The 16,864-nt window shown below is 46.0% G+C and overlaps 1 protein-coding gene across 1 annotated transcript in view; it reads right to left on the reverse strand.

Moving 5' to 3' along the window:
* Positions 1-16,864, reverse strand: part of LOC128687496 (osmotic avoidance abnormal protein 3-like) — a 238,803-nt gene that overhangs the window by 25,545 nt on the left and 196,394 nt on the right. The window contains exon 16 of the mRNA XM_070083939.1: positions 10,883-11,085. Coding sequence (XP_069940040.1) covers positions 10,883-11,085 — 203 coding nt within the window. The remainder of the gene's footprint in view (positions 1-10,882; positions 11,086-16,864) is intronic.

Here is a 16,864-nt window from a genome sequence, read left to right on the forward strand (position 1 = left end):
TACCAAGGAGAGTCCGGCCGACGTGTCATGGTGTCCCACTGGAGAATTTTGTGGATTAAAAACTAAGGCTTTAATGGCCAGATGGCTCCCTGCTTAGGATACCTTGCATTGACCAGAGGCTCACATTATGCCTGAAGAAACAATCTGCTTGAACACGGCCGAAATAACCTGAATAAACACAAAAGTCACAGCAAAAGGGGTCACTAACGGATCTAAAAATTCAACTTTGGACAAACTCTTGAGAGTTAAAGATTTTTCTTCAAATTCATTAAAATAACGAAACGTAATTATGAGTTTTCTGATCCCATCAAATAATGGAGGAAATAATTATACAAAGATATCTTCTCTGCAGAATATAAATTTATGTAAACTCAGGATAGATGTAGTCACTATCAGCACCTGGATGGTGGTGGTGGTGGTCACTATCAGCACCTGGATGGTGGTGGTGGTGGTCACTATCAGCACCTGGATGGTGGTGGTGGTCACTATCAGCACCTGGATGGTGGTGGTGGTCACTATCAGCACCTGGATGGTGGTGGTGGTGGTCACTATCAGCACCTGGATGGTGGTGGTGGTGGTCACTATCAGCACCTGGATGATGGTGGTGGTCACTATCAGCACCTGGATGGTGGTGGTCACTATCAGCACCTGGATGGTGGTGGTGGTGGTCACTATCAGCACCTGGATGGTGGTGGTGGTCACTATCAGCACCTGGATGATGGTGGTGGTCACTATCAGCACCTGGATGGTGGTGGTGGTCACTATCAGCACCTGGATGGTGGTGGTGGTCACTATCAGCACCTGGATGGTGGTGGTGGTGGTCACTATCAGCACCTGGATGGTGGTGGTGGTCACTATCAGCACCTGGATGATGGTGGTGGTCACTATCAGCACCTGGATGGTGGTGGTGGTGGTCACTATCAGCACCTGGATGGTGGTGGTGGTCACTATCAGCACCTGGATGGTGGTGGTGGTCACTATCAGCACCTGGATGGTGGTGGTGGTGGTCACTATCAGCACCTGGATGGTGGTGGTGGTGGTCACTATCAGCACCTGGATGATGGTGGTGGTCACTATCAGCACCTGGATGGTGGTGGTGGTCACTATCAGCACCTGGATGGTGGTGGTGGTGGTCACTCTCAGCAACTGGATGGTGGTGGTGGTCACTATCAGCACCTGGATGATGGTGGTGGTCACCATCAGCACCTGGATGGTGGTGGTGGTCACTATCAGCACCTGGATGGTGGTGGTGGTCACTATCAGCACCTGGATGGTGGTGGTGGTGGTCACTATCAGCACCTGGATGGTGGTGGTGGTCACTATCAGCACCTGGATGATGGTGGTGGTCACTATCAGCACCTGGATGGTGGTGGTGGTCACTATCAGCACCTGGATGGTGGTGGTGGTCACTATCAGCACCTGGATGGTGGTGGTGGTGGTCACTATCAGCACCTGGATGGTGGTGGTGGTCACTATCAGCACCTGGATGATGGTTGTGGTCACTATCAGCACCTGGATGGTGGTGGTGGTCACTATCAGCACCTGGATGGTGGTGGTGGTCACTATCAGCACCTGGATGGTGGTGGTGGTGGTCACTATCAGCACCTGGATGGTAGTGGTGGTCACTATCAGCACCTGGATGATGGTGGTGGTCACTATCAGCACCTGGATGGTGGTGGTGGTCACTATCAGCACCTGGATGGTGGTGGTGGTCAGTATCAGCACCTGGATGGTGGTGGAAGTCACTATCAGCACCTGGATGGTGGTGGTGGTCACTATCAGCACCTGGATGGTGGTGGTGGTCAGTATCAGCACCTGGATGGTGGTGGTGGTCACTATCAGCACCTGGATGGTGGTGGTTGTCACTATCAGCACCTGGATGGTGGTGGTGGTCACTATCAGCACCTGGATGGTAGTGGTGGTCACTATCAGCACCTGGATGGTGGTGGTGGTCACAATCAGCACCTGGATGGTGGTGGTGGTCACTATCAGCACCTGGATGGTGGTGGTGGTCACTATCAGCACCTGGATGGTGGTGGTGGTCACTATCATCACCTGGATGGTGGTGGTGGTCACTATCAGCACCTGGATGGTGGTGGTGGTCAGTATCAGCACCTGGATGGTGGTGGAAGTCACTATCAGCACCTGGATGGTGGTGGTGGTCACTATCAGCACCTGGATGGTGGTGGTGGTCACTATCAGCACCTGGATGGTGGTGGTGGTCACTATCAGCACCTGGATGGTGGTGGTGGTCACTATCAGCACCTGGATGGTGGTGGTGGTGGTCACTATCAGCACCTGGATGGTGGTGGTGGTCACTATCAGCACCTGGATGATGGTGGTGGTCACTATCAGCACCTGGATGGTGGTGGTGGTCACTATCAGCACCTGGATGGTGGTGGTGGTCACTATCAGCACCTGGATGGTGGTGGTGGTGGTCACTATCAGCACCTGGATGGTGGTGGTGGTCACTATCAGCACCTGGATGATGGTGGTGGTCACTATCAGCACCTGGATGGTGGTGGTGGTCACTATCAGCACCTGGATGGTGGTGGTGGTCACTATCAGCACCTGGATGGTGGTGGTGGTTGTCACTATCAGCACCTGGATGGTAGTGGTGGTCACTATCAGCACCTGGATGATGGTGGTGGTCACTATCAGCACCTGGATGGTGGTGGTGGTCACTATCAGCACCTGGATGGTGGTGGTGGTCAGTATCAGCACCTGGATGGTGGTGGAAGTCACTATCAGCACCTGGATGGTGGTGGTGGTCACTATCAGCACCTGGATGGTGGAGGTGGTCAGTATCAGCACCTGGATGGTGGTGGTGGTCAGTATCAGCACCTGGATGGTGGTGGTTGTCACTATCAGCACCTGGATGGTGGTGGTGGTCACTATCAGCACCTGTATGGTAGTGGTGGTCACTATCAGCACCTGGATGGTGGTGGTGGTCACAATCAGCACCTGGATGGTGGTGGTGGTCACTATCAGCACCTGGATGGTGGTGGTGGTCACTATCAGCACCTGGATGGTGGTGGTGGTCACTATCATCACCTGGATGGTGGTGGTGGTCACTATCAGCACCTGGATGGTGGTGGTGGTCAGTATCAGCACCTGGATGGTGGTGGAAGTCACTATCAGCACCTGGATGGTGGTGGTGGTCACTATCAGCACCTGGATGGTGGAGGTGGTCAGTATCAGCACCTGGATGGTGGTGGTGGTCACTATCAGCACCTGGATGGTGGTGGTGGTCACTATCATCACCTGGATGGTGGTGGTGGTCACTATCAGCACCTGGATGGTGGTGGTGGTCACTATCAGCACCTGGATGGTGGTGGTGGTGGTCACTATCAGCACCTGGATGGTGGTGGTGGTCACTGTCAGCACCTGGATGGTGGTGGTGGTCACTATCAGCACCTGGATGGTGGTGGTGGTCATTATCAGCACCTGGATGGTGGTGGTGGTCAGTATCAGCACCTGGATGGTGGTGGTGGTCACTATCAGCACCTGGATGGTGGTGGTGGTCACTATCAGCACCTGGATGGTGGTGGTTGTCACTATCAGCACCTGGATAGTGGTGGTGGTCACTATCAGCACCTGGATGGTGGTGGTGGTCACTATCAGCACCTGGATGGTGGTGGTGGTCACTATCAGCACCTGGATGGTGTTGGTGGTCAGTATCAGCACCTGGACGGTGGTGGTGGTCAGTATCAGCACCTGGATGGTGGTGGTGGTCAGTATCAGCACCTGGATGGTGGTGGTGGTCACTATCAGCACCTGGATGGTGGTGGTGGTCACTATCAGCACCTGGATGGTGGTGGTGGTCACTATCAGCACCTGGATGGTGGTGGTGGTCACTATCAATACCTGGATGGTGGTGGTGGTCACTATCAGCACCTGGATGGTGGAGGTGGTCACAATCAGCACCTGGATGGTGATGGTGGTCACTATCAGCACCTGGATGGTGGTGGTGGTCAGTATCAGCACCTGGTTGGTGGTGGTGGTCACTATCAGCACCTGGATGGTGGTGGTGGTCACTATCAGCACCTGGATGGTGGTGGTGGTCACTATCAGCACCTGGATGGTGGTGGTGGTCAGTATCAGCACCTGGATGGTGGTGGTGGTCAGTATCAGCACCTGGATGGTGGTGGTGGTCACTATCAGCACCTGGATGGTGGTGGTGGTCACTATCAGCACCTGGATGGTGGTGGTGGTCACTATTAGCACCTGGATGGTGGTAGTGGTCACTATCAGCACCTGGATGGTGGTGGTGGTGGTCACTATCAGCACCTGGATGGTGGTGGTGGTCAGTATCAGCACCTGGATGGTGGTGGTGGTCACTATCAGCACCTGGATGGTGGTGGTGGTCACTATCAGCACCTGGATGGTGGTGGTGGTCAGTATCAGCACCTGGATGGTGGTGGTGGTCACTATCAGCACCTGGATGGTGGTGGTGGTCACTATCAGCACCTGGATGGTGGTGGTGGTCACTATCAGCACCTGGATAGTGGTGGTGGCCACTATCAGCACCTGGATGGTGGTAGAGGTCACAACCAGCACCTGGATGGTGGTGGAGGTCACTATCAGCACCTGGATGGTGGTGGAGGTCACTACCAGCTCCTGGATGGTGGTGGAGGTCACTACCAGCACCTGGATGGTGGTGTAGGTCACTATCAGCACCTGGATGGTGGTGGAGGTCCCTATCAGCACCTGGATGGTGGTGGAAGTCACTATCAGCACCTGGATGGTGGTGGAAGTCACTATCAGCACCTAGATGGTGGTGGAGGTCAAAATCAGCACCTGGATGGTGGTGTAGGTCACTATCAGCACCTGGATGGTGGCGGAGGTCACTATTAGCACCTGGATGGTGATGGATGTCACTACCAGCATCTGGATGGTGACGGAGGTCACTACCAGCATCTGGATGGTGGCGGAGGTCACTACCAGCATTTGGATGGTGGCGGAGGTCACTACCAACACCTGGATGGCGGCGGTCACTACCAACATCTGGATGGTGGCGGAGGTCACTACCAACACCTGGATGGCGGCGGAGGTCACTACCAACACCTGGATGGCGGCGGAGGTCACTACCAACACGTGGATGGTGGCGGAGGTTACTACCAACACCTGGATAGCGGCGGAGGTCACTACCAGCATTTGGATGGTGGTGGAGGTCACTACCAACACCTGGATGGCGGCAGAGGTCACTACCAACACTTGGATGGTGGTGGAGGTCACTACCAACACCTGGATGGTGGTGGAGGTCATTACCAACACTTGCATGGTGGTGGAGGTCACTACCAACACCTAGATGGTGGCGGAGGTCACTACCAACACTTGGATGGTGGTGGAGGTCACTACCAACACCTGGATGGTGGTGGAGGTCACTACTAACACCTGGATGGCGGCGGATTTCACTACCAACACCTGGATGGCGGCAGAGGTCACTACCAACACCTGGATGGCGGCGGAGGTCACTACCAACACCTGGATGGCGGCGGAGGTCACTACCAACACCTGGATGGCGGCGGAGGTCACTACCAACACCTGGATGGCGGCGGAGGTCACTACCAACACCTGGATGGCGGCGGAGGTCACTACCAGCACCTGGATGGCGGCGGAGGTCACTACCAACACCTGGATGGCGGCGGAGGTCACTACCAACACCTGGATGGCGGCGGAGGTCACTACCAACACCTGGATGGTGGTGGAGGTCACTACCAACACATGAATGGCGGTTGAGGTCACTACCAACACCTGGATGGCGGCGGAGGTCACTACCAACACCTGGATGGCGGCGGAGGTCACTACCAACACCTGGATGGCGGCGGAGGTCACTACCAACACTTGGATGGTGGTGGAGGTCACTACCAACACCTGGATGGCGGCGGAGGTCACTACCAACACCTGGATGGTGGTGGAGGTCACTACCAACACCTGGATGGCGGCGGAGGTCACTACCAACACCTGGATGGCGGCGGAGGTCACTACCAACACCTGGATGGCGGCGGAGGTCACTACCAACACCTGGATGGTAGTGGAGGTCACTACCAACACCTGGATGGCGGCGGAGGTCACTACCAACACCTGGATGGCGGCGGAGGTAACTACCAACACCTGGATGGTGGTGGAGGTCACTACCAACACCTGGATGGTGGTGGAGGTCACTACCAACACCTGGATGGTGGTGGAGGTCACTACCAACACCTGGATGGTGGTGGAGGTCACTACCAACACCTGGATGGTGGTGGAGGTCACTACGAGCACTTGATTGATTCTGCAGGTCACTAACAAAAATTCGCAGTCTACAGAGGGTACAATGGTACATGTTACAGTAGAGGAAGGTACAATAGTACAGGTTACAGTAGAGGAAGGTACAATAGTACAGGTTACAGTAGAGGAAGGTACAATGGTACATGTTACAGTAGAGGAAGGTACAATAGTACAGGTTACAGTAGAGGAAGGTACATTGGTACAGGTTACAGTAGAGGAATGTACAATGGTACAGGTTACAGTAGAGGAAGGTACAATGGTACATGTTACAGTAGAGGAAGGTACAATGGTACAGGTTACAGTAGAGGAAGGTGCAATGGTATATGTTACAGTAGAGGAAGGTACAATAGTACAGGTTACAGTAGAGGAAGGTACAATGGTACAGGTTACAGTAGAGGAAGGTACAACGGTACAGGTTACAGTATAGGAATGTACAATGGTACAGGTTACAGTAGAGGAAGGTACAATGGTACAGGTTAGAGTAGAGGACGGTACAACGGTATATGTTACAGTAGAGGAAGGTACAATAGTACAGGTTACAGTAGAGGAAGGTACAATGGTACAGGTTAGAGTTGAAGAAGGTACAATGGTACATATTACAGTAGAGGAAGGTACAATTGTACAGGTTACCGTTGAAGAAGGTACAATAGTACAGGTTACAGTAGAGGAAGGTACAATGGTACAGGCTACAGTTGAGGAAGGTACACTGGTACAGGTTACAGTAGAGGAAGGTACAATGGTACAGGCTACAGTTGAGGAAGGTACAATAGTACAGGTTACAGTAGTGGAAGGCACAGTGGTACAGGCTGCAGTTGAGGAAGGTACACTGGAACAGGTTACAGTACAAGAAGGTACAGTCGTACCCAAGACAGTGTTACACAAGCTACACCTTCTGTGTGTCTTACCTATATTTTTATTGACGCATGACACAGTGTTACGCAAGTCAGTGCTCGACATGGTCTCTAGCTCACCGACAGCCCAACACAGAGCAACACAGAGCAACACAGAGCAACACAGTCAACACAGAGCAACACAACCCAACACAGTCAACACAGAGCAACACAGAGCAACACAGTCAACACAGAGCAACACAGAGCAACACAGTCAACACAGAGCAACACAGTCAACACAGAGCAACACAGAGCAACACAGAGCAACACAGTCAACACAGAGCAACACAGCCCAACACAGTCAACACAGAGCAACACAGCCCAACACAGTCAACACAGAGCAACACAGAGCAACACAGTCAACACAGAGCAACACAGCCCAACACAGTCAACACAGAGCAACACAGCCCAACACTGTCAACACAGAGCAACACAGCCCAACACTGTCAACACAGAGCAACACAGCCCAACACAGTCAACACAGAGCAACACAGCCCAACACTGTCAACACAGAGCAACACAGAGCTACACAGCCCAACACAGTCAACACAGAGCAACACAGCCCAACACTGTCAACACAGAGCAACACAGCCCAACACTGTCAACACAGAGCAACACAGCCCAACACTGTCAACACAGAGCAACACAGCCCAACACAGTCAACACAGAGCAACACAGCCCAACACAGTCAACACAGAGCAACACAGCCCAACACAGTCAACACAGAGCAACACAGCCCAACACAGTCAACACAGAGCAACACAGTCCAACACAGTCAACACAGAGCAACACAGCTCAACATAGCCCAACACAGTCAACACAGAGCAACATAGCCCAACACAGTCAACACAGAGCAACACAGCTCAACACAGTCAACACAGAGCAACACAGTCAACACAGAGCAACACAGCTCAACATAGCCCAACACAGTCAACACAGAGCAACACAGCTCAACACAGTCAACACAGAGCAACACAGCTCAACACAGAGCAACACAGCTCAACACAGTCAACACAGAGCAACACAGGCCATCACTGTCAATACAGAGCAACACAGCTCAACATAGCCCAATACAGTCAACACAGAGCAACACAGTCAACACAGTCAACACAGAGCAACACAGTCCAACACAGTCAACACAGAGCAACACAGTCCAACACAGTCAACACAGAGCAACACAGTCCAACACAGTCAACACAGAGCAACACAGCCCAACACAGTCAACACAGAGCAACACAGCCCAACACAGTCAACACAGAGCAACACAGCCCAACACTGTCAATACAGAGCAACACAGCCCAACACAGTCAACACAGAGCAACACAGCCCAACACTGTCAATACAGAGCAACACAGCCCAACACAGTCAACACAGAGCAACACAGCCCAACACTGTCAATACAGAGCAACACAGCCCAACACAGTCAACACAGAGCAACACAGCCCAACACAGTCAACACAGAGCAACACAGCCCAACACAGTCAACACAGAGCAACACAGCCCAACACAGTCAACACAGAGCAACACAGCCCAACACAGTCAACACAGAGCAACACAGCCCAACACAGTCAACACAGAGCAACACAGCCCAACACAGTCAACACAGAGCAACACAGCCCAACACTGTCAACACAGAGCAACACAGCCCAATACAGTCTGGACAGGATGTTCCGGAGACTGGACCCAGCAACACGGGGACACAGTTGGAAGCTGAAGACACAGATGAATCACAGGGATGTTAGGAAGTATTTCTTCAGCCACAGAGTAGTCAGGAAGTGGATTAGTTTGGGAAGCGATGTAGTGGAGGCAGGATCCATACATAACTTTAAGCAGAGGTACGATAAAGCTCATGGTTCAGGGAGAGTGACCTAGTGGCGACCAGTGAAGAGGCGGGGCCAGGAGCTTGGACTCGACCCCTGCAACCTCAACTAGGTGAGTACAACTAGGTGAGTACAGAGCAACACAGCCCAACACTGTCAACACAGAGCAACACAGCCCAACACAGACAATATAGAGCAACACAGCCCAACACAGACAATATAGAGCAACACAGCCCAACACAGAGCAACTCAGCCCAAAATAGTCTACACAGAGCAACACAGCCCAACACATTCAACACAGCACAACACAGTCAACACATCCCAACACATTCAACACAATCAACACAGCTCAACACAGCTTAATACCGCGCAACACAGCCCAACACTTTTCCAACGCAGCAAAATAACCCATATAAACATCAGTCTAACCCTCTAGTGAAGAATGATTAAGTCAACACTTCTGAACCTCGTCTATATGTAGAAAAACATGCACAGCTTGCATGGAACACAAGTGCATGTGCGCAACACCAACACAACACAGACCTGTGCAAAACAATTCATGCAGATCTGATATGAAACACATTCAGTCGTAGAAGAAGCCTAAACAAGCCTACGATACATTTCAACAAACCTACAGAACACATCTACGAAGGTAGAAAAAGGTCTATCCCTATAGGCCTACTCAAGACAAACCTACAGATTCTAATTCAAGGCAGTGACAGCCTACTCAAGACAAGCCTACGAGAGTCTGGCTCAAGGCAGTGACGGCACGGTAACAGGGAAGAAAATTTTCTTTGTGCGGTCGACCTGTAAGAAAGGATCCTCAGGTTCACTCTCCTGCTGAGAGAGCTCCTCCTCCACGGTGTCCTCAGCTTCAGGAGGCGTGGGTGGTTCGCTGAGTGCTGCTGCCCACCCACATACACGAGCGCTGGGCGGACCTTGGCGGGCACGGCCTCCTAGCTGCATACCTGAAGTGATACAACACCATAATCCCTATTCTCAACTACTGTCCCTATCCTCAGCAATTGTCCCTGTCCTCAGCCACAGTTCATTTCCTCAGCCACTTTGTCCTCAGCCAATGTCCATATCTTCATCACAGTTTAAAGCAAATTTCCACGTCGGTCTCACCTAATTAATTTACACATGGTAGGCCATCATTACTCTGAATTAATGACCAATTTGCAGGGAACGGGTAGTCAAGATGATACCTGTGTACCACTGCACCTGACCACAGCTACTTACCATCTTTCCTCACATCAATGGTACCGCAGTGTCAGCAGGTTAATTATTGAGGCACATGTGCAACACCTGGCTGTCTTTACTGAAGAGACGCTTCGCCTGCACAACAGACTTTATCAAATAAATACAGAGGTGAAGTATCTCTCAGTAAAGATACCCAGTAAAGATACCCAGTAAAGATACACAGTAACGATACCCAGTAAAGATACCCGGTAAAGATACCCAGTAAAGATAGCACAGGTGCTTTATTGATCAACATCTTGACTTTGAAGGATATAAAGGGAGACTGGGAAGGTAATATTTACAAAGAACACCAGAGATATTGACCAGGATGGCACCTCTGTAAGGGAGTATTAACCAGGCATGCATGTGTGGTGGATAGGCACGTGTTAAGGCATTAAGCAAAGGTGTATCAGGCTGGTAAAATCTCACTAACCCACAAAAACAAGAGCTTCCTCTGGCACCCTTGATCAGTTCTGAGGGAGAGTGCCAGAGAATCGTCAGTTCAGACACATTTCCCTGGCACCTTGATCAGTTCTAATTGACAGTGCTAGACAGTCGTCAGTTCAGAGGCAGCATCTATCCCTCACACAGTTTATTTATCATGCAGAGTGAGCTAATCATGAGTATCACTGGCTGAACATGCACTGAGTGTGAAACCTTTAATATCTTGTCATCGTTGGACTCGTCCCACATGCCCAGCCTGGCAGGGGCAGTCTGGGAGGGAAAGCGTCCCCCGGGCTGCATGCGGGCAGGGGGGGAGTTGGAAGAACTGTTGCTGTTGTTGCTGTTGAAGCTGTTGTTGTAGCTGTCGTTGTACTTGTTGTTGAGGAAGTCAGATTGACTCAGCGTGTCGGGAGCTCCTGTAAGTTGCGAGATGAGAGCCAACATGCGCTCAACAAACGAGCTTAGGAAGGTGCACTTGGCAGTGTTGACAGGGGTAATACAAGTGTTGACAGGGAAGGGGGCTAATATTGGTGTTGATAGGGGTAATACAGGTGTTAAGTTAGAAATGCCGAAAGTGTAGAAAGGTGGGAGAGGAATTTAACACCCTGACAGGGTAAGCTGAAGGAAATTTATAGCAAAGTACTACTGACAATGAAAGGAAAGACGTAGGAATAACACCTGTGTAACACACACAGGTGCCTCCCTCCACCTACCGTCTCATGAACCACCACAGATGTCTCACACACATACCCACACACATCTACCCCACACACCAAGCTGAAGCACTAAACCCACAGGGATCATAAAGAGACTGGAAATTTCCACCCAGAACAATAACATTTTTTGTGAGATCGAAATATTAAAATATTGACGTATTAATTGAAGTGTTATCCCACAATGTATCATATATATATATACATACATATATATATATATATATATATATACATATACACACACACACACACACACACACACACATATATATATATATATATATATATATATATATTTATATATATATATATATATATATATATACATATATATATATATATATATGTCGTGCCGAATAGGCAGAATTTGCGATCTTGGCTTAAATAGCAACGTTCATCTTGCCATACAGGACAAGTGAAAATTTGTGTATGCAATAATTTCGCCAAAATTATTCTGAACCTAACGAAAAAAATATATTTCACTGTGTTTGTTTAGTATTAAATTACTGTAAACAAATCTAAAATATATTTAGTTGGGTTAGGCTAAAATAAATTGTTCTTGTTATAATAAGGTTAGGTAAGTTTTTAAGATTCTTTTGGTGCAAAATTAAAAATTTTTACATTAAAATTAATGAAAAAGATATATCTTTAAACGTATAAGAGAAAATTTCAGAAAGGACTTAATTTTAAATGAGTTCTTGCTAATTGACCAGTTTTACATATTCGGCACGATATATATATATATATATATATATATATATATATATATATATATATATATATATATATATATATATATATATATATATATATATATATATATATATATATATATATATATATATATATATATATACAGAAGAGCGATTGGTGGAATGATGATGTAAAGAGAGTAGCAAGAGAAAAAGTTAGCATATGAGAGGTTTTTACAAAGTAGAAGTGATGCAAGGAGGGAAGAGTATATCGAGAGAAAAAGAGAGGTTAAGAGAGTGGTGAAGCAATGTAAAATGAGAGCAAATGAGAGAGTGGGTGAGATGTTATCAACAAATTTTGTTGAAAATAAGAAAAAGTTTTGGAGTGAGATTAATAAGTTAACGAAGCCTAGAGAACAAATGGATTTGATAGTTATAAATAGGAGAGGAGAGTTATTAAATGGAGAGTTAGAGGTATCGGGAAGATGGAGGGAATATTTTGAGGAATTGTTAAATGTTGATGAAGATAGGGAAGCTCTGATTGCGTCTGTAGAGCAAGGAGGAATAACATCTTGTAGGACTGAGGAAGAGCCAGTTGTGAGTGTGGGGGAAATTCGTGAGGCAGTGGGTAGAATGAAAGGGGGTAAAGCAACTGGGATTGATGGGATAAAGATAGAAATGTTAAAACCAGGTGGGGATATAGTTTTGGGGTGATTGGTGCTATTATTTAATTAATGTATGGAAGAGGATAAGGTACCTAGGGGTTGGCAGAGAGCATGCATAGTTCCTTTGTATAAAGGCAAAGGGGATAAAAGAGAGTGCAAAAATTATAGGGGGATAAGTCTGTTGAGTATACCTGATAAAGTGTATGGTAGAGTTATTACTGAAAGAATTAAGAGTAAAACGGAGAATAGGATAGCAGATGAACAAGGAGGCTTTAGGAAAGGTAGGGGGTGTGTGGACCAGGTGTTTACAGTGAAACATATAAGTGAACAGTATTTAGATAAGGCTAAAGAGGTCTTTGTGGCATTTATGGATTTGGAAAAGGCGTATGACAGGGTGGATAGGGGGGCAATGTGGCAGAAGTATGGTGTAGGAGGTAGGTTACTGAAAGCAGTGAAGAGTTTTTACGAGGATAGTGAGGCTCAGGTTAGAGTATGTAGGAGAGAAGGAGATTATTTCCCAGTAAAAGTAGGCTTTAGACAAGAATGTGTGATATCACCGTGGTTGTTTAATACATTTATAGATGGGGTTGTAAGAGAAGTGAATGCTAGGGTCTTGGCAAGAGGCGTGGAGTTAAAAGATAAAGAATCAAACACAAAGTGGAAGTTGTTACAGTTGCTCTTTGTTGATGACACGGTGCTTTTGGGAGTCTGAAGAGAAGTTGCAGAGGTTGATGGATGAATTTGGTTGGGTATGTAAAAGAAGAAAATTAAAAGTGAATATAGGAAAGAGTAAGGTGATGAGGATAACAAAAAGATTAGGTGACGAAAGATTGAATATCAGATTGGAGGAAGAGAATATGGAGGAGGCGAATATATTCAGATATTTAGGAGTGGACAGGAAAATAACCATGCGACATATAAACTAAATAATGTAGATCTTAATACTACTGATTGTGTCAGCGGATGGGTCTATGAAATATGAAGTGAATCATAGAATTGATGAGGGGAAAAGAGTGAGTAGTGCACTTAGGAGTCTGTGGAGACAAAGAACTTTGTCCTTGGAGGCAAAGAGGGGAATGTATGAGAGTATAGTTTTACCAACGCTCTTATATGGGTGTGAAGCATGGGTGATGAATGTTGCAGCGAGGAGAAGGCTGAAGGCAGTGTCATGTCTGAGGGCAATGTGTGGTGTGAATATAATGCAGAGAATTCGTAGTTTGGAAATTAGGAGAAGGTGTGGGATTACCCAAACTATTATCCAGAGGACTGAGGAGAGGTTGTTGAGGTGGTTCGGACATGTAGAGAGAATGGAACAAAACAGAATGACTTCGAGAGTGTATAAATCTGTAGTGGGGGGAGGCGGGGTAGGGGGAGGCCTAGAAAAGGTTGGAGGGAGGAGGTAAAGGAGATTTTCTGTGCGAGGGGCTTTGACTTCCAGCAAGCGTGTGTGAGCGTATTTGATAGGAGTGAATGGAAATAAATGGTTTTTAATACTTGACGTGCTGTTGGAGTGTGAGCAAAGTAACATTTATGAAGGGATTCAGGGAAACCGGCAGGCCGGACTTGAGTCCTGGAGATGGGAAGTACAGTGTCTACACTCTGAAGGAAGGGTGTTAATGTTGCAGTTTTATAACTGTAGTGTAAAGCACCCTTCTGGCAAGACAGTGATGGAGTGAATGATGATGAAAGTTTTTCTTTTTCGGGCCTCCCTGCCTTGGTGGGAGACGGTCGATGTGTTAATAAAATAATGAAATAATATATATATATATATACATATATATATATATATATATATATATATATATATATGTACATATATATATCTTTCTTTCAACACACCAGCCGTATCCCACCGAGGCGGGGTGGCCCAAAAGGAAAAACGAAAGTTTCTCCTTTTACATTTAGTAATATATACAGGAGAAGGGGTTACTAACCCCTTGCTCCCGGCATTTTAATCGCCTCTTAAAACACGCATGGCTTACTTTCCCATGGAGATAAGAGGAAATAAACAAGAACAAGAACTAGGAAGAAAATAGCAGAAAACCCAGAGGGGCGTGTATATATATGCTTGTATATGTATGTGTAGTGTGACGTAAGTGTAAGTAGAAGTAGCAAGACGTACCTGTAATCTTGCATATTTATGAGACAGACAAAAGACACCAGCAATCCTACCATCATGTAAAACAATTACAGGCTTTCGTTTTACACTCACTTGGCAGGACGGTAGTACCTCCCTGGGCGGTTGCTGTCTACCAACCTACTACCTTCAATATATATATATATATATATATATATATATATATATATATATATATATATATATATATAGATATATATATATATATATATGCAATAAGATCACAGTAACCAGGTGAGTTCAGACTATACAACCCAACCACTCTGAAAGAATAGAGAAATTCTTGATAATGTGAGTAGACACGAAAGCACTTGGAATTTCTCTATTCTTTCAGAGTGGTTGTTTTGTATATATATATATATATATATATATATATATATATATATATATATATATATATATATATATATATATATATATATATATATATATATATTTATATATATATATATATATATATATATATATATATATATATATATATATATATATTGAAGGTAGTAAGTTGGTAGACAGCAACCACCCAGGGAGGTACTACCGTCCTGCCAAGTGAGTGTAAAACGAAAGCCTGTAATTGTTTTACATGATGGTAGGATTGCTGGTGTCTTTTGTCTGTCTCATAAATATGCAAGATTACAGGTACGTCTTGCTACTTCTACTTACACTTAGGTCACACTAATAGCAACGTTCATCTTGCCATATAGGACAAGTGAAAATTTGTGTATGCAATAATTTCGCCAAAATCATTCTGAACCTAACGAAAAAAATATATTTCACTGTGTTTGTTTAGTACTAAATTATTGTAAACAAATCTAAAATATATATAGTTGGGTTAGACTAAAATAAATTGTTCTTGTTATAATAAGTTTTCTAAGATTCTTTTGGTGCAAAATTAAAATTTTTTACATTAACTTTAATGAAAAAAATATATCTTTAAACGTATAAGAGAAAATTTTACAAAGGACTTAATTTTAAGTAAGTTCTTGCTAATTGACCAGTTTTACATATTCGGCACGACATATATATATATATTTACATATATACATATATATATATATATATATATATATATATATATATATATATATATATATATATATATATATATATATATATATATATATATATATATATATATATATATATACACACAAAGAGTGGTGCGTCTCTCAGTGTATATACACTGAGTGGTGTCTCAATGTATATAAACTGAGTGGTGTGTGTGTGTGTGTGTATGTCTCAGTGCATATACACTCAGAGGTGTGTGTGTCTCTATGCACACTGAGACACACACACCCTTTAATGCATATACACTGAAGGGTGTGTCTCTCAGTGTGTATACATTAACCAGCTTCAGGGACCCTCGAGTAGTAGACAGGCTTCAAACTCTCATTAATCAGGTAATCAAGGCAAGAACAACCGCTGTGTAAGCCGAGACCAGGACAACACAGACTCTTTTCTCGGAGATGAGCGTCTGGCTGATGCTGAGGGACGTGTGTGAGACACAGCAGAAGTCCGTCACGGATGGTGACATCAACGAGAAGATTGACATCAACAGAGAGAGAGATGCAGCTGGGTACAGTGGGAGAGACGTGCAGGGGAAGAGACGTGCAGGGGATGGGGGGGGGAGAGATAGAGGCGCCAACCACGCAATATAAACATCTCTTTCACTGGTGGTAGAGACACAGCGAGACATCTGCTTCACACATCAGATCATCGTCAGCCTTTGTTTATAGCGACGTTTTGCCCGCTCCTCGAGCGAAACGTTGTTATAATAAAAGACTTAAGTTCTTTTATGTGTCTCTTCAACTCTTCCAGTATTCTGCGACAAACACGTAAATTATATATATATGCATATATATATATATATATATATATATATATATATATATATATATATATATATATATATATATATATATATATATATATATATATATATATATATATATATATATATATATATATATTTAATAGTACACCTA

Source organism: Cherax quadricarinatus, chromosome 11 (genome assembly GCF_038502225.1).
Source record: "Cherax quadricarinatus isolate ZL_2023a chromosome 11, ASM3850222v1, whole genome shotgun sequence".
NCBI lineage: Eukaryota > Metazoa > Arthropoda > Malacostraca > Decapoda > Parastacidae > Cherax > Cherax quadricarinatus.